This window comes from Drechmeria coniospora, chromosome 02, assembly GCF_001625195.1.
Source record: "Drechmeria coniospora strain ARSEF 6962 chromosome 02, whole genome shotgun sequence".
In the NCBI taxonomy this organism is placed as follows: Eukaryota; Fungi; Ascomycota; class Sordariomycetes; order Hypocreales; family Ophiocordycipitaceae; genus Drechmeria; species Drechmeria coniospora.
Window position 1 is genome coordinate 8,509,471 of NC_054390.1, and position 17,667 is coordinate 8,527,137.

The 17,667-nt window shown below is 57.5% G+C and overlaps 4 protein-coding genes across 4 annotated transcripts; 2 read left to right on the forward strand and 2 right to left on the reverse strand.

The window, feature by feature from the left end:
* Positions 1–1,228: 1,228 nt before the first annotated feature.
* DCS_05465 (ABC multidrug transporter) lies at positions 1,229–5,458 on the reverse strand (the record flags this gene model as incomplete). Its single annotated transcript, XM_040802768.1, has 3 exons — positions 1,229–4,248; positions 4,334–5,258; positions 5,321–5,458. The coding sequence occupies 3 exons, from the start codon at positions 5,456–5,458 to the stop codon at positions 1,229–1,231; spliced, it is 4,083 nt and encodes a 1,360-aa protein (XP_040657801.1).
* A 3,037-nt stretch (positions 5,459–8,495) lies between these two features.
* Positions 8,496–9,939, forward strand: DCS_05466 (Pyridine nucleotide-disulfide oxidoreductase, NAD-binding domain protein; the record flags this gene model as incomplete). The annotated part of the gene is made up of 4 exons (XM_040802769.1): positions 8,496–8,703; positions 8,766–9,465; positions 9,526–9,830; positions 9,884–9,939. The coding sequence occupies 4 exons, from the start codon at positions 8,496–8,498 to the stop codon at positions 9,937–9,939; spliced, it is 1,269 nt and encodes a 422-aa protein (XP_040657802.1).
* Positions 9,940–11,683: 1,744 nt separating this feature from the next.
* Positions 11,684–13,055, reverse strand: DCS_05467 (uncharacterized protein; the record flags this gene model as incomplete). The annotated part of the gene is made up of 4 exons (XM_040802770.1): positions 11,684–12,520; positions 12,607–12,674; positions 12,775–12,811; positions 12,882–13,055. 4 exons carry the CDS (start codon positions 13,053–13,055, stop codon positions 11,684–11,686), a joined length of 1,116 nt encoding a protein of 371 aa, XP_040657803.1.
* Positions 13,056–15,607: 2,552 nt separating this feature from the next.
* DCS_05468 (uncharacterized protein) lies at positions 15,608–17,172 on the forward strand (the record flags this gene model as incomplete). Its single annotated transcript, XM_040802771.1, has 2 exons — positions 15,608–15,892; positions 15,952–17,172. 2 exons carry the CDS (start codon positions 15,608–15,610, stop codon positions 17,170–17,172), a joined length of 1,506 nt encoding a protein of 501 aa, XP_040657804.1.
* Positions 17,173–17,667: the final 495 nt, after the last annotated feature.

Sequence of the window (17,667 nt, forward strand, 5' to 3'; positions counted from 1 at the left end):
TTCTCAACCCAACCCGAAAGTGGTCAGCAACGGGTGGTGGCCCTGATCGGTCAATTCGCAGACGCAGGCCTGGTGCGCCCTCGAAAAGGCGTGCAACAGGGATCCCAGCGAGGTCGACTGCCCGCCGAGACACACCCACTCGGAGTGCCGGTTTATCGGTGGCCTTCGCTTCAAGCTGTGCGAGCTGTCAAGGAACGCGACCCGTATATGAGACACTGAGGGGCGCCCGTCGAAACATGGCCGCCGCAGACTTTACGACGCTTCCACTTGCCCGCATTTCTGCCGGCGATGCCTGCACAAGGACGCGCACCGTCGCTTCCCTTTCTCGTCACGCGCGCTCTCGAAGCCAAGGGAGGGGATCGTGCTTGAACGATGATGAACGCGACGGCCAACCCATGGGGCGAAGAACCGCCTGACGTGCCCTGTTTGTGCCGAACACGCGGCGGACCGACGGGCAACGATTCGTTACTGGTACGCGCGAGCTTTACGAGTTGGCGAGCCGGCTGCGGCGAGGGCGCAGGAAGGCGAGGGCACAGGAAGGCGAGGACGCAAAAATGAATCATCCGTATGCCCAACATGGGCGTGCGTGAAACAGGACGTAATGATAAAAGGGTGTCCATGAGTGTAAAGAAGTAACGAATAGGACAAGAATAGCCTATTGGTTTCCCGAATAGTCCATTGGTTTCTTCTGGATACTGTGAATGCCTTGACGCTTACGAGCTGGGCGTGCATGAAACTGGACGTAATGATAGGGTGTTCATGTGTGTAAAGAAGTGTCGAATAGAACAAGAATAGTCTATTGATTTCCCTTGGACATATGAATGCCTTGACGCTCACGAGCTGGGCGTGCGTAAGACAGGACGTAATGATAGAAAGGTGTCCACGTGTGTAACAAAGTGACGAATAGAACAAGAATAGTCTATTGATTTCCCTTGGACATATGAATGCCTTGACGCTCACGAGCTGGGCGTGCATAAGACAGGACGTAATGATAGAAAGGTGTCCACGTGTGTAACAAAGTGACGAATAGAACAAGAATAGTCTATTGGTTTCCCTCGGACAGTCGCCCGCCATGCTGCTCGTGCCCGACGACGCACGACGACGGCAATGCTTCCATTTCCCCCAAAAGCACACTGCTCCCTTGGAAGACGCTTTGCAGCAGGCCCGCTTCTACCTCCATGATTACCTTCCTCGCAGCGTCGACGGTCCAAAACGCAAGCAGCTCTGCCTAGGTGCCGAGCATCTGCTGCAGCGCATTGACGCGGTAGCTTTCGCTCCGCGCGAGCAGGTCGTCGTGCCGGCCCTTGTCCACCACCTGGCCGCCCTCGACGACGAGGATGACGTCGGCCTTGCGCACCGTGTGCAGCCTGTGCGTGATGGCCATGACGGTGATGCCCTTGGCCGCCCGCTCGAGCCCTTCCTGCAGCGCCCGTTCGCTCTCGGCATCCAGCGCGCTCGTGCTCTCGTCGAGCAGCAGCAGCCGCGGCTTGCGCACGAGCGCGCGCGCAATGGCCAACCTCTGGCGCTGCCCCCCCGACAGGCGCGAGCCGTTGGGGCCGCACTCCGTCTCGTACCCGTCGGGCATCGCCGCGATGGTGTCGTGAATGTTGGCCAGCCGGCAGGCCTCCTCAATGTCCGCGTCCGTCGCCGCGCGGCCGGGCGTCGCGCCGAGCCCGACGTTGAACTTGATGGTGCCGTCGAACAGCGCGCAATCCTGCGGCACGACGGCGATGGCGTCGCGAAAGTCGGTGCCGTGCCGCGCGCAGACGTCGACACCGTCCACCTCGACCCTGCCGGCCGTGGGACGGTACATGCGCTGGACGAGGGACATGATGGTCGACTTCCCGGCGCCCGAGGGCCCGACGAGGCCGCAAAACTGGCCCACCTGCACGGTAAACGACATGCCCTCCAGGATCGGCACGTGCGGGCGTGCGGGGTACGCAAACGACACGTCCCGGAAGACGACCGTCGCGCCCTCGCTCCCGGAGCTCGGCTTGGGACCGGCGTCGGCGACGGCCTCGATGTCGGCGCCGGCCCGCGCGTCGTCGGCGTCGTCGTCGTCCGGCAGCGTCTTGGACGACGCGAGGTCCATGACGCTCAAGACGCGGGAGCCGGCCTCCCTCGCCTTCGATATTTCCGGCGCCAGGGTGAACATGTTGCCCCAGAGCTGGGCGCTGACGAGCATGGAGATGAGGATGATGAAGAACTGCGTCGTCGTGGCCTCGCCGTTGGTGATCCTCGTCGACCCCCACCAGTAGGCAAAGGCGTACATCATGGCGCCGGTGCTGTTGGAGATGGCGAGCCACAGGTTGGCGTGGGCGCTCGCGAGCGCCATCTCCTTCTGCGGTGCGTCGAGCGCGCGCCGGTAGCTCCCGAGCACCTCCTGCTCGATCGAGAGCGACGACACCGTCTTGAACGAGTTGACCGCCTCGACGGTGATGCCAATGGCGGCCGAGAAGGCACCGGCGTGCTTGCGCTCGAACCTCGACAGCGCGCGCAGCTGCATGATGCCGGATCCGAGCAGGAACGGCACCGTGACCAGGCAGACGATGGCAATCTTCCAGTTGAGAACGTGCGACACGGTGATGGCGATGACAAAGTTGATGACGATCGAGTACATGGTGCCCAGGATGGAGCCGCTGAAGCCTCCGATGGCGGCCGCATCCGCCGTGATGACCGAGAGGAGCGAGGCCGGCGTGCGACGGCCCTGCTGGTGCCAGTCCAGCCCCTGCTCGCAGAGCGACCGGAAGCAGAGGACGCGGACCTGGTACAGGAGCTTCTCGGCGACGTAGCCGAAACCGGCCCAGCTCGCCGAGTTCGCCACGAGCTCGACGCAGGCGAGCATGAAGAAGAGGCCGGCGAAGAAGCGGCCGGCCCAGCGAATGTGATCGGCCGAGTGGCAGGGGCTCAAGCTGCCGACGGTGTTGCCCAGGATGAGGCCGGCACCCGTAAAGCTGGCCCCGACAATGGCGCCGGCGCACAGGGCGAGCACAATCCACAGCAGGTTCGGTCTGGCCAGCCGGAAGAGCTGCTTCATCACCTCGACAGCGCCTTTGCGCGAATCGATGTCATCCATGGCGCCGGCGCCAGCGGCCGCATTCTCACCCTCGGCGGCCGCCTCGTCCGGTGCCTGGCCCGCCTCGGCCGCCTTCTCCTCCAGAATTGAATCCTTCTCGGCCGAGGTGTCGTCGCCGCCTCTGGCGGTGCTCGTCGGGGACGGAGTGTCGTCGCCGTCGTTGGCGTCGACGCTCTGGAGGCGGACCATGGCGGCGTAGGAGCCGTTCGAGGCCATGAGCTCGGCGTGGGTTCCTTGCTCGACGATGCCCCCGTCGCGCATGACGATGATGTTGTCGGCGTTTCGGATCGTCGACAGACGATGAGCGATGACGATGAGGGTTCGATCCTTGGCGATGGACTCGACGGCTACCTGGATGCGGTGCTCGCTCGCCGAGTCCAACGAAGCCGTCGCCTCGTCGAGGATGAGGATCTTGGGGTCCTTGATGAGCGCGCGGGCCAGGGCGATCCTTTGACGCTGGCCGCCGCTGACGAGCTTTCCGCCGGCGCCCACGTGCGTGCCGTACCCGCCCTCGAGCCCTTCGACAAAGGACGAGGCGTCGGCCAAGGAGGCGGCTTGGCGGACGAGCTCGACGAGGTCCACCATGTGCTGACCGTGCGATAGGGCGGCTTCCGACAGAGGCTCTCCGTCCCTGACGCGGGCGGCGACGTCGGCAAGGTGCGGACCGAGGATGATGGGACGGAATCGCTCATGCGCCGGCCAAGGAGAATTGAGGATTCCGAGAGCGACGTTTTCCAGGACGGAGCGATCCAGCAGGGAAGGCTCCTGCTGGACCAAGCTCATGAAGCTACGCAGGCTCCTGACGTTCAGGGTGCGTAGGTCGCGGCCCTCGAGGCAAACGGTTCCCCGCGACGGGTCGTAGATGCGGGCCGCGAGCCCGGCGACGGTGGACTTGCCGCTGCCGGAAAGGCCGACGAGAGCGGTGTGCTTCCCCGCCGGGCAGGTGAAGGAGACGCCGTTGAGGACGGGGCGCTCGGGTCTCGAGACGTAGGCGAACTCGACGTCGCGGAACTCGACGGTGCCGGCAATCGACGTCGGAAGCTTCTCGCCGGCTTCGGATTGCGAGTCGATGGCCGACCGGCTGTCGATGTCGGCACGCAGCTTCCCAAAGGCGGATGAGGCTGCGCCGAGGAGCGGGAGGAGCGGCGCGACGGATCCGAGAATGACGCAAGCTGCTCGTCGGGCGGTTCGTCAGCACAGGCTCGCGGGACAGGGTCTCACGGCAGCGGCCGGCCACCACCAGCCGCACATACGTACCGTCGACGACGAGGAAGATGACGGTGTAGACCCTCCCGACCGAGACGCCACCGGCTTCACCCTCGACGATCCTGGCGATCTGCTTGCTGCCCTGCCAAAAGGCCAAGGCGTTGGCCGAGTAGGCGATGAAGTAGAGAGCGCCAGCCTGGAGGCCCACCGTGACGGCTTTCTGGATGCCGTGGCCTTGGGCCTGGCGCATGCGGGCGGCAAACTTGGCCTCGAGACGCGGACCGGCGCCGAACGCTTGGACGACGGCAATGTGGGACAGAGATTCCTGGGCAATGGCCGAGGCGGAAGCGATGGCGTCCGAGGTGCGGGCGGCAAACTTTTGCACAAAGGCACTCCCGACGGTGGCGCTGAGGAGGAAGGCTGGGATCAGGCAGAGCAAGATGACGGCCAGCGGGGGGTCGCGGATGAAGGCGACGACGTAGGCCGAGATGAAGAAGGAGGTGCAGCCGATGCAGTGGCCGACCTTTTCCGACGTGCCGGACTGGACGAGCTGGATGTCGGAGTTGAGCCTCGACGACAGCTCGCCGGCGGGGCGCGAGTCGTAAAAGGTGGCATCCTGCCGCAGCAAGGACCTGAAGTAGCGATCCCGGATGCGCGCCTCGAGCCGGCGGCTGAACAGGCCCCACGACACGGCGTAGACGAAGATGGCGACGAGATTGGCCACGGCGATGTAGACGATGACGAGCACCTTGCGGTTAATGTCCGTCTGCGTCTGCCCCGGCGACAGCGCGTCCTGGATCTCGCACGAGGCCTTGTTGAGGTTGTCGAGCAGCTCACCGAAGATGATGCCCATGACGGGAAAGGGCACCCCCGAGGCGACGGCGGCGACGGTGCCGACGGCGAGGAGCAGCATGTCGAACCATGTCGGCTCGGCGTAGAAGAGGAGGCGGAAGTAGGTGAAGAGCTGGGCGTGGAACTGTGCTGCCGTCAGTCGAGGCCTCGATCAAGGCGGTGCAGCAGGCGCTCGGTGCGGCTTACCGGTGCCTTGGGCTCCGACGCCTTTGGAGGTGTCGTGGCATCTTCTCCAGAACAAGAAGGAGCGACGATGAGCTCGCCCGCGGCAGGAGGCTCGGCTCTCTCGCTCGAGGCAGGAGCGACCTCTTTTGCCTCTACCATCGTGGCGAAAGGCTCACCTGACTCAGCGCAGCAAGGCTGCAGGCCAGACGGCGAGTCGGAGCAGAATCGGCAGCAGTATGGAGGGAGCTACGGCAGGCCAACAAGCTCACGCAACGATGCTCAATGCTCGTCCGTCCGTCCACCCATACATGTACGGCACGGCACGGCGCAGCACAGCTCGGGTAGGTGTAGGTGTAGGTGCGCATGGTCCCGGAGAAAGATGGGAGGCGACGGAGGCGACGAAGGCGGTGACGAGATCTGGATCGTGCATCTTGGTCTGGATCGGCGGGCGGGCGGGCGGGGGGGAGGAGTCAGGTAGCAGAGCGGGGACGGGCAAGGCCCCAAAGCTGTCGTCGGTGCAGCTCACGATGGCCGCTGCCACCATGACTCCGTCCCTGTGCTCGTACAGCACAGCACCGTACCCTGGTGCCGCTCGTATGCCTTGGCTTGATGCCCATGGTAAAATCCACGCCAAGGTGAACCTACCGTGCTCGTGTCATGCTCGTCGTCTTACTCGCAGGGTAGTCGAGGTGCACTTAGAGTTTGGGGACCTTTCAAGCCGGATCCCCCTTTCCGTAGCCATCTCCGTCGTCATGTCCGTTTCGGCCGAATGATGGACTGGCTGTGGACCGTTGGGGGAGCATGATTTGCATCTACTTGTCGTGGCTCGTGCCGCCAGTGGTAATCCGAGTCGACGAGCTGGTAGGAAAAGAGGGGGGGTCGGACAGGTGCCATTCATGTGCACAATGCAGCACTGTACCGCAGGTAGCTCGGTGGATGGAGATGGAGGGAGAAGAGGAGGCGAGCACACGCAACGCAGCAGCACCTGCACAGGAAAATCCTTCGTCGACGTCTCGAATTGTACCATCAAGTCTCTCGTCGTACCAGTCGTCGTTTGGCAGGCTCCACTGGGAGCCACATGGCGGCTTCCCACCCCGGCTCCCCCCACCCCCCTGGAGGAATACTGCGCATGTACGTACAGGTACAACTAGTTGTACCGGTACAAGGTGATAAACGCACGCCTCGCCCGACCATCAGCCGTGTTTCGCTCGGATCAGATAAATTCTCGCCGCGGCTCGGCCAGCCTTGCCTCGTGCGTCCTCGCCTCCGTTCCTTGCCCTGTCTTCTGACGGCGACGGCCGCTTGGCACATCTGCGTCACGTCGGCAACCGACGGGCGAACGGAGCACGTCGACGAGAGGACACCCCTGCGACCACCGTTTTGTGCCGGGCTCTGTCCGAGAAGATTCCGGCGAGCATTGCGACGCCAAATTTCATGGCGTGCTGCCTGGTGAGCACATACTTGCGCCCACTCGCAGATGACCAAGGGCATGGACGTGGACTCCTACTCGTATTACGAGCATTTGTTCCTCTTGACTCTCCACATCGATACGAGAGTGATTACAGTACTCTGAACCTGCAAGTGCAGCGTACATGTGCACTATTATTACTATACATGAATTCTGCAAGCAAGTACGGAGTCCTTGTGCAGCACAAGTATGTACTGTAAGTACTTGCATGTTAGTGCACTGTACTCCGTAGAAGCAATCCGTTCGTACTGTACGGAGGACATACGGAGTACGGAGTACAACTGGTAGTATGAATACAGCAAGTATACTCCGTAGTTGTACTCCGTACAGCACGTGCATGTACTTTGTAGGAGGTAAATACGCGGCACGCATGGAGTACATGTACTCTGTACGTGATGTGCTGTTCACATTCAGACATGCATATCACTGCAAGTAAGGTACTCGGAATCGGAATACATCGGAATCAGATGAGAGGATGGGAAAATGGCGCAACCGAAAGGGAGTCGCTGGCACGCACAAGTACGGAGTGCACCGAGGTTACTTGGTGAAGATCCTCAAGTAATACAACTACATATACAAGTACTGCTCTGTACTGTACTTACACACATGTACACCTATGCAAGTACTTACGTACTTGGGTACAGTAGTGCTCCGTACGGAGTACAGTCCGTCACAGCTGCGGAGCATCAGCGCTACAAGTATGGGGTACCTCTACAGTAAGTACACCTACAGCACTCCGTCCTCCGTTTAGAGCCTTACTCCGAACAGTGCCCTGCTCCGTACAGTGCCCTGCTCCGTACAGTGCCCTGCTCCGTGCAGTGCTCTGCTCCGTACAGTGCTCTGCTCCGTACGGAGTACAGTGCCCTAAGAACTCCGTAATACCTGTGCGTTAGTCGGTGCCTTAGTAACTATGTAGTACTGTACCCCCACCCCCGGGTACACCCAACCTGGCTATGGTCGGGAGCCAAACTCGGTTCTTTCAGCGCTTGGGCGAAAGAAGCACATGGCCACCCATGGTTTGTTTGATCTGATAAGCACGGGGTCCCTAAGCGCCCCATCCGCGTGCCTGTACTTACTGGCACTTACATGTACATGTACCCTCTTGCTACCCGGATTGTGGCAGACGGCAGGTGCTCGGAGAATGGCCACTCGCTTCCAATACATGCATTACTTGTATTTTCCATGTACTGTATTCCTGCAGTCCGAGCTTACTTGGTACCTGGTACTCCGTACCGAGTACTTGCTGGTAGTGATGTAACATGGCAGGTCATATCTAGCCCTTGCCGGTCCGGTGGTAGACGTATTGACGGTGCACTTTTCCATCTCGAACCCTTCCATTCCTCCGCCATCCTCGTCTTTGCATGCAGTTTGCTGTCCCCACGGCCATCACCCGCCTCCGTCATCGCTCTATTGCTCTTTTTGCTCACCGCGTGGCTCCGTCACACGGTTTTCCCCTCAGTTGCCACCGTCGCTGCCTCCGTATCGTCGCTCTCCCAGCTTTGACGTGCTCCTCCTCATCGTATTCCTCCTGCTCCTCTTCCTCCTCCTGCTCCTCTTCCTCCTCCTCTTCCACTTCTTCCTCCTCCGCTTCCTCCTCATCAAACAGTCCAACTGGTACAGTCGGCATCCTCTGCCGCGTCTCCCTCGCGACTGGCCGTGGCAAGCACACACACCGGAACGGTCCCAGCCTTGCCGTCCATCGTGAGCCCGCCTCGAGAGCTTGCTACGATGGGCTCCATCCTGACCCCGACCCCGACCCCGACCGTCCGGGTCTTCATCGCCGGCGGCTCCTACTGCGGTCTGTCGGCGGCCGCCAACCTGCTGGATCTCGGCCAGGGCTTGTCGCCGCGGATGGCCCAGGCCGCCTACGTCCATCATCCCGACCTGCCCCGCGTCCACTGGGACATCACCATCGCCGACGAGCGAGACGGCTTCTGTGCGTCGCTTCCTGTCCCCGAAACTCTCGCGTCCCCGAGCTGCTCTGACCGCGAGGCCTAGTCCACCTGATCGGTTCGCCCTTGGCTCTCGCCGATGCCGACTACGCCAAGAAGGCTTGGGTCAAATTTGAGGACCTCGCCGGGTACCGGGACGAGCCCGTCCGCTTCGTCCACGGTGCCGTCCGCAGCGTCGACTGCGCCGCCAAGAAGGTCACCACGGCCGACGTGGCCACGGGAGAGCTCACGACGCACGAGTACGACTACTTCATCGCCGCCACCGGCCTGCGGAGGGTCTGGCCCGTCGTCCCGCAGTCCCTCACCCGGAAGCAGTACCTGCTCGAGGTCGAGCGCCACATCCGCGCCGTCCACGACGCTCCCCATGGCGTCGTCGTCGTCGGCGGCGGTGCCGTCGGCATCGAGATGGCGGCCGAGCTGAAGCTTGTCAAGCCCGGCGTCACCGTCACCCTCGTCCACTCGCGCGACAAGCTGCTGTCGTCCGAGGACCTGTCGGACGAGTGCAAGGACAAGGCCTTGGATCTCGTCAAGGAGGCCAACGTCGACGTCTTGATGAACCACCGGCTGAAGAGCACGAGCAAGCTCACCGCCGACGACGGCTCGACGAGGTACGACATTGAGTTTGAGAATGGCCACAAGATGGTGGCCAGCGAGATCATCATGGCTGTGTCCAAGAGCACGCCCGCATCTTCCTACCTGCCTCCCTCGGCCCTCGATGACGAGGGGTACGTCAAGATCCAACCAAAGTAAGCCGTGCCCCGTGCCGAGCCCTGTCCCTCTCCGTCGTCGCTCACGCGAGCCCGCAGCCTCCTCTTTGAAACCGGAACGCCCAACAACGAGCATCACTTCTGCTCCGGCGACCTCGCGAGGTGGAGCGGCATCAAACGCTGCGGCGCCGCCATGCACGGCGGTCACTACATCGCGCAGAATATTCACAAGAGCATCCTCAAGGAGCGATTCGGCCAAGAGCCCACGTGGATGCAGCTATCCCACGTCGCACCCATGATTGGCCTTGCCGTCGGCAAAAAGGCCGTCGCCTCGGGCCCCGAAGGTACCGTCTTCGGCGAGGAGGTGATGCAGTCCTACTTCAACGATGATCTTGGCTTCACGAGTGAGTCCCATCCGTGTCGCATCGCCGCCGCATCGGAATGCTGACCGACACAGTCTGCTGGGACTGGATCGGCATGGGTGGCCGAAAGCAGGAAAACCTGACAGCTTGACCGAGACCGAATGATTGCTGAGTTTGCTAGGAGCATTGTGCAACGGCAAACGTGGATGGGAACACGGCGTTGGGCGTTCGAGTAGGCTTCTGAAGAGCGTGCTGACTGGGCAATGTTGCTACGTTTACTGCAAACTTGCTTGATGATTTGCCATGATTTGGATTCGCCGTGAGAGAACAATTGGATACTAGACACTGGGCAATTTGCAAACCAAAGTTCCTGCACGAGAAATGCTCACCGTACGCGCAACTTGTTGTCGATGTTGGCCAATGATGATGGATCCCGATACGATTCCCAAGCATGCACGGCGAACCTGACGGTGAATCTTGGCTTTACATTCTGCACCCACCACCCTACTGTATTGTTTCAAGTAACCATTCCCTTCTTCTGATCTCTCCGTATTCCATCTCGGCCAACAGCAAGCGCAGGTTTGTAGAAGCGAGTTGCCGGCTTCTTGGAAACGGCAAGGAGATAGAGAGGGGGGCTTTTGTTACTCCAAATATTGACTCTTACCATGTTACCAAGAGCTGGATTATTCGATGATAGTCAGTAGTTGAAAGTAATTTTACATGTGCCACCGTATTTTTGCAGAAAATCAGCATTGCATCGCCGTCAATGTTCGCGCGTAGTGCAAAGTACTGGCTTGTATGCCTACATTGTCGTAATCAAACGCCGTACCCGGACGGTTCACTGAGCCTTGCAAGGTGGCAAACTGCTTGACAGCGAATTTCTTGACTAGGACAGTGAACCACGGTCCGAGATGGGTAGATGGGTGTTGACAACGTGAGGTCTCGGCATGGCACAATCAAAATACTGATGACTTCAACGTCCAAGTTCGGCAATGCGATTATTAAACGTCTTAATCAACAAGCTTAATAATGGTATACACTTATGTCTACGTAAAGAGAAGTGAGACGTTTCCTTGTCTTGACGCTAGTTCACAGCTTGTCACTGAATGTTTGAAATGAGAACCGAGTCACATATGGTTGAGGCTATTTCTGTCACGAATCACTGTCCGGCAGACGATAGGTATAAAGCTCTGAAGGAGGCCAAGCGTCAGGGAGGACTCATTCGCTGATCGAAACCATTCTACCATCGGCACAATTCTCCCATCGACACAGCTCTCCCATCGGCACAATTCTTCCCTCGGCACAACTCTCTCGTCAACACCATTCATCGGCATCGACACCGTTCATCATCACCAAAGATCATCGAGAGATTTACTCTCACTGAACTTTATTCTGATCCATTCCGGTCCCAAATTTACAATTAAGAGAACACGATGCCTCAAGTGGTTGACGAATTCATGCGGTGTCCGAAGTGTTTGTCAGTGGACGGCGTCAACAGGTGGCGCCGAGTATACGAGAGTCAACCCCCAGATCAGAACCCGGGGCCTATACCAAGGATAAAATGGGCAATGTATCCTTGCACAAAATGCTTGGAGAAAGACGCGAGAGCTACGGTGAAACCCGAAAAGTCCGCGAACAGGAACGAGGGAGCAAAGGGAAAGTAAAGTGTCAACAAAACTGTCAGGATACTTGATGAATCACATCCGAGGCATCTATAAATCGGCACAGTTACATGTACAGTCCGCTTTCGCGGCACTTCATCTACAATCCAACGGAAACGTTTCCAAGTGCCACCGTGATTTGTTCCATTGAGTTTCGAGTTCATATCTCTTCACTATTCCGTCATTGTATTTATCAATGCAACTATATACACATACACGCATATATATATTCCGTTAATTGGAACTTTGCTGTGCGAATTTGATGTTGTGCTCGGCCGTCTTGTGAATGCCATCCAAGCTCCTACCGGTCTGCCTTCCTGCCAAGATATTTTCGTCGCTGCCGGCACTGGAGCTGAGCCTTTGAATGCCTTCCTCATGTCTTTTGGCCGTTTCCGCCTTCACACTGCCGAGCTCGAGCCATTGCTTGTCATTTCTCGAAGGACCTGCCGTCGTCAACCTCCTTCGCGATTTTGAACCGTGTCCCAAGCCGCTGCCGTCACCGGAATAGCCCTTGCTCCCAAGTGAGGGGAACAGCTTGACGATAAGCGGGCGAAGGATGGGCAGGCAGGCGCACAGTACGGCCACGTTGGGCTCGATGATGGTCCACATGACGTTGGCGATGTTGTACGTGTGGTCGGGCGAGGTCGCAAAGACGTCGAGGGTGGTGACGCGGAGACACGAGGTGGCAACGACAAAAGTTCCGACGGCAAAGAGAGCTGCGAGAGCCACCTTCTGGGCAAGCGGCACGTTGAGGCGGTAGACGAGCGGCATGGGCAGGAGGAGGATGATGATGTCGGTGCCGATGGAGAAGCCAGCATTGGCGAACCAGAACTTGCTCATATCGATGCATGTGCCGGCTACCGTCTTGTCGAATGCGCGGGCAAGAGGGCGGCATTGGAATATGGTGACCAAGACCGAGGCAGCGCAGTATATGCCGATACAGCCGAGGAGGGCCCAGCAAGACCACTTGAACCAGCGCACGATTCGAAATAGACGCAGGTACAGCAGGAGTATACAGCATTTGGTGAAGTTGATGGAGGCCTTGTACGTCACCTGGGCCATGTAAAAATACTGCAAATCATGTCAGATGTCGGCGGGTCAGTAGGAAACATAAGAGGCCAGAGAGGGATGGAGGGACGCCATCTGCCCATACCTACCTTCATTGTCTCAAACTTGTCGGCTGGTTTTATCGTGACCCAATGGCGCCCCATGCCATATCGACAAGCTGCAGCATCTGTCAGCTCTGTTTCTTCATCACGTCCCCGAATTGCTAAAGTCTTTTGCGTTGGGTGGCGTGGATGGGATAAAATAGGGGTTACACTTACAGGCAACCAAGAATCCGCTGGTGAGAAGGGTGAATATCTGGGAATTACAATTTCTCAGCAATGAAAATTTTCCAAGAACATCCTCCAATGTCAAATCAAACGCGTACCAATGCCACGATAGCTGTCCAGTCGTCAGCGCCCATCTGGCCGCCTCGTTGCAGTCGAGCCCATACTCGCAAGGCTACAAAGATTGGACACAGCACAGCAAATATGGCGGAGGGAATGTAGACAAGATGAGCATTGTCTGCTTTGAGGTCTACCTCGGTCTTAGGAAGATCCATGGTGTATTTAACCTCCCCCAGCAACTTCACAGCAGTGGAGCAGGTTTCAAAAAGCAGACGAGATGATCAGATGATAAATGAAGGCCAAGGTAGCTAGTTATAGCAGGGCCTGTCAATGAAAGCATGGTATCAGGGGTCGAATTCATAGTATCTTCCAATCCATCCTTGATTCTGGGAGGGTGGTAACGAAGTTGCCCGTGAAAGTGAGCGGAGGGGGGGACGTAGTAGAGATTGGGCATCAAGATACCAACCAGGTAACATCCAACACTTGCAGTTGTGCAGAGAAGGGATTGGAGGCGAATGGACAGCGAATGCATGGCTAGGTCATGCCCACTCCTCAGTACACTTCCAGTTCAGCTGCCTGCCGGAGTCCAGGCTTGTCCCATTGTGCCGCAATCCAATCGCTGCTCGCTATCGATCAACAGTACTTGCGAGGAATTCGTCTCGATCAGGACCAATACGACGTTGACGTTGGCTTGAGAGACTAACAAAAACTTCACCGGTAGGGACAGGGGCACACATCGGCAAACAAGTGACTGCACTATCCTGACTCGGTAGTATTTTCAAAGCTACGGCCAATTTTGAGGTATGGAAGCTTTTCCAGTGGCACAATAGCCCGTCGTCACATCGATTGTCACGTTTGATACAAGTCCGGATCACCACTGGCTTAGGAAAGATAGACACTAATAGTAGAAAACAGCTCGCCTTTGCCATTTCTGCATGCCTAGTTGACTCGTTCCAGCTACGGAGGTGTAGCCTTCTCTCCATGAGAGAGTGGAGCGATGATGTGGATGGTGGATATACACATGTTGATGGTGTGGACTCGTGGACACGGGCGACGTGCAACCACGAGTACATGTAAGTACTATATAGTTACTGTACGAGATGTTAGGTGTACATAGTGGTATTAGTGAGGCATGCGTAGCAGAGGTATGTATGTATGTATGTATGGGCACAAGAGAGTACTGGTAGTGGTATTGAGCGGCGGATTAAGGGCACGGTAGAACGTTCATGTAGGTGTACAAGTGTAAGTAGTCAACAGTGCCCACGAATAAGGAGTCGTAATCATACAATTACGATGATACAATCCCCGTTTGCTTATCATCATGTGTGTATCCACACCATGTCGCTGTTGGTTGTCGAGGGTTCCAGCAACGGGACGTACTTCATTACAGAAAATGCCACGTCCTGGACCGGGATGACGGAGGGTGTCGCCTCATGGAGCAGGTGGATTGCGGGCTATGCGACATAACAAGATTATGTTTTAAATCTCACGTCCTCGTTGATGTTGTTAGTTGTGTTATTGCTTATCATGATCCCGAGAACTGGGGGACGTTGGCGATTCGACCAGTTCGTTCATTTCGTAGGAGCAGTGCTTGGTTTGCACAGGGGTCAATTTCAACGGCACCGGATTCATACAGAACTCTTGGCTCTGGGCAAAGAATTCGTAAGACGGACTATGATGATCATATAATATGATGACAGACAAGTACAATCGTAAATAAAGTGCGGAAGACAGAGTACACCAAGTATACAGCATAATTGTAGATGGAAGAATTCGATACATTGTTATCCGTAGTGTACGCTTGGCCATCCAAGAACAACCATTGTCAAGACCGGAACCACTTCTCCCGCCTTTGCTTCAATATCGGCTCGTCTGTTCGCTTGCGGAATGGCAGCGGAAACAAAATGCAAAGGGGGTTACCGTCAGCGGACCAGGCCGTCATCTCGTCCCACTTCGTCAGCATCAACCGTGGCTCCGCAGATTGCTGTCCCCATATTCGCTGCCGAGGCCCCTGAGCCCCTCAGTCGCCCCCTCAGTCGCCCCTCAGCCATCACGCAACCACCCAGGCTCCCTCCATCTAGGTAATAATACAGCACATCACGGATAGAGTGAGGTTCCAGTTTTCAGGTGCGGCAGCTGTCCCGCTTCGGTCCCCTCGTAGTGTTGCTAATTCTCTCGAGTTGCCAACCATCGGCGGGACACATCCTTGCCCGTTATAGCATCGTTTTTGAAGTTAAACCAAGCTCGAGGGGCCTTTGGGAGATTGGATGATGATACGTTTATTCGAAAAAGAGCGATATTTCCTGGTTTCGTGTTGATCAAACGTAGAACGTAAAAAGTCCCTTTGAGCTTGCCCCGTTATTCTCGGTTGTTGGGTTGAAACATGAATTTCAGGGGACGCCTCGATGGTCTTGGGCAAGTGTTGTTCGTCAAGCCGGTCTCATGGCATCGCGTCTCATGGCATCGTGCCTTTGAGCTATCCAACCTTCCATGCAGGCCTGCCGAGCGCTGTCCTACACCAGGGTCTCACAAACACACCCTCACACATACTTGCATCCAACCTTGTACCGTATACATTTGCCCACACTTGCCATCGTGCCTTGCCGCCTCCTCTTTCTTGTGCTGTAAAGTTAGTCCTCGTGCTCGTTGCTTCCCGTCTGCTGCCCCATACCGACCATGTGCTTGTGCCGCCCTCCGGGTGTCTGAGTGAATGCCACTTGCGATCCTCGCGCTTCCTTCCTCGCCTCTTTCTTGCATGCATTCCAAAATGTCGACGCTTGAAGAGAAACAGTATGGCGATTCGGGCGACCGTCTCCCCGAATCGCCTCGCACGGCCAGCTCTGGCCCTGTCGACAGCCAGGCCGACGGTCGAATCGACTCGGCGGCCGAGCGCAGGCTGGTTCGGAAGCTCGATCTCGCCATCTTTCCCACCTTCTTCGTCATCTACATGATGTCCTTTCTCGACCGCATCAACATCAGCAATGCCCGCATCCAGGGCATGGAAAAGGAGTTGGCGCTTGACCAAGGGAATCGCTTCAATGTTGTCCTCTTTGTACGTGAACCGTGACGACACCCGAGACAGTTCCCGTGTCTGACCACCTTCCGGAGCAGGTCTATTTCATCTCCTATATCCTTCTCGAGGTTCCGTCCAATATGGTGATGAAAAAGGTCCGGCCGTCATTGTACATTTCGTCTCTCATGTTCGTCTGGGGCATCGTCAACATGTGCATGGGATTCGTTCATTCATACCAAGCTCTCGTTGCCCTTCGCTTCTTGCTCGGCGTCTTCGAGGCCGGCGTCCTGCCCGGCATCATCTATGTCACCTCCATGTACTACAAACGTCACGAGTACCAGAAGCGCATGTCCTTTTTCTTCTGCAGCACCGTCGTCGCCGGCGCCTTTGGCGGCCTTTTGGCCTATGCCATCTCCGGTGCGGCCCGAAGGTACGGGGTTCCGCACGCGGCGTGGCGCTGGATCTTCGTCGTCGAGGGTGGCATGACTTCGGCGCTCGCCTTGCTGGCTGCCTTTCTCATCATTGACTGGCCCGAGCAGACCAAGTTCCTCAACGCGGCCGAGAAGGAGTTGCTTCGTCGCCGTCTGGCGGCCGACGGCGGTGATGCGTGTCGCATGGACACGCTGAACAAGGCATCCTTCAAGCTCGTCTACACCGACTACAAGATTTGGCTCGCCGCCACCGTCTACATGGGCGTCGGCGTAGCTGGCCTGTCCGGAACCTTCTTCCTGCCCACCATCCTCTTGGAGTTCAGCTGGAAGGCGGAAGAGGCCCAGGTGCGCACCATCCCCATCTATGTCTTTGCCGGCGGCATGATGCTCTTCGCCGCCTGGGCGTCCGATAAGCTCAAGCATCGCGTCGGCTTCATCCTCACCGGCGTTTGCATAAACAGCATCGGATACGGCATGTTGCTCGCCCAGAAGGGCAAGTCTCGCGACTTCAAGTTCGCCGCCGTCTTTTTCGTTTTTGGGGGCGCCTACATGATCACCCCGATGGCCCTCGCCTGGCTCCAGAACAACATCTCGGGGCACTGGAAGCGGTCCTTTGGGTCGTCGATCCAGGTCATGATTGGAAACTTGGCCGGCATCATTGGCAGCTTCATCTTCATCAAGAAGGAAAGCCCACACTACCCGACGGGCTACGGCGTTGCGCTCACCATGATGTGGGTGGGAGGACTTGCCGCCCTTCTCATGGCCGGCCTCATGTGGAGGGAGAACAAAAAAAGGGACGCGGGCGAGCGCGACGACCGACTGAACCTGCCAGAGGATGTCAGGAATAACCTCGGTGACTACCACCCCAGCTTTAGGTTCACTCTGTAGATGCGGCCCGCGGTCGCCTATGGGCATTGCAAGTCGCCGTTGGTCTCCACTGGGTCAGCTGGATAAAATCCCTCCATGAAATTCCTTGATGGGCTCGCCAACTGGTTTTTGTTGTTGTAGTGAGATGCCATATCCATTCGGGGTTGAAACATCGGCATCAACGCAGTAGGCCGATTGAAATTTGGGCCTTGAGCGCCTTGACGAGATGGTGCTTGAAGCAGTATATTTTCGGCCAGCTGCGCAGGAACAGGATGCGTCGCGATGACATCTTCTCCAATGGAAGGTGCAGGGATTAATTATCCTGGTAATGATTGTCACGGTAATAACAGGTCGGTCAGGGATGGCCGAGTGGAGTGCGCGTGTAGATAGATGTACGGCCAAATGAAACCCTGGACGAAAGGCGGCCGCTCCCTCCAGTCAGGGACCGGATCTCCCGAAAGAAGACCGATGACCGTCACATGGGTCTGTATTGTACCGCTACTACCATGATGATAT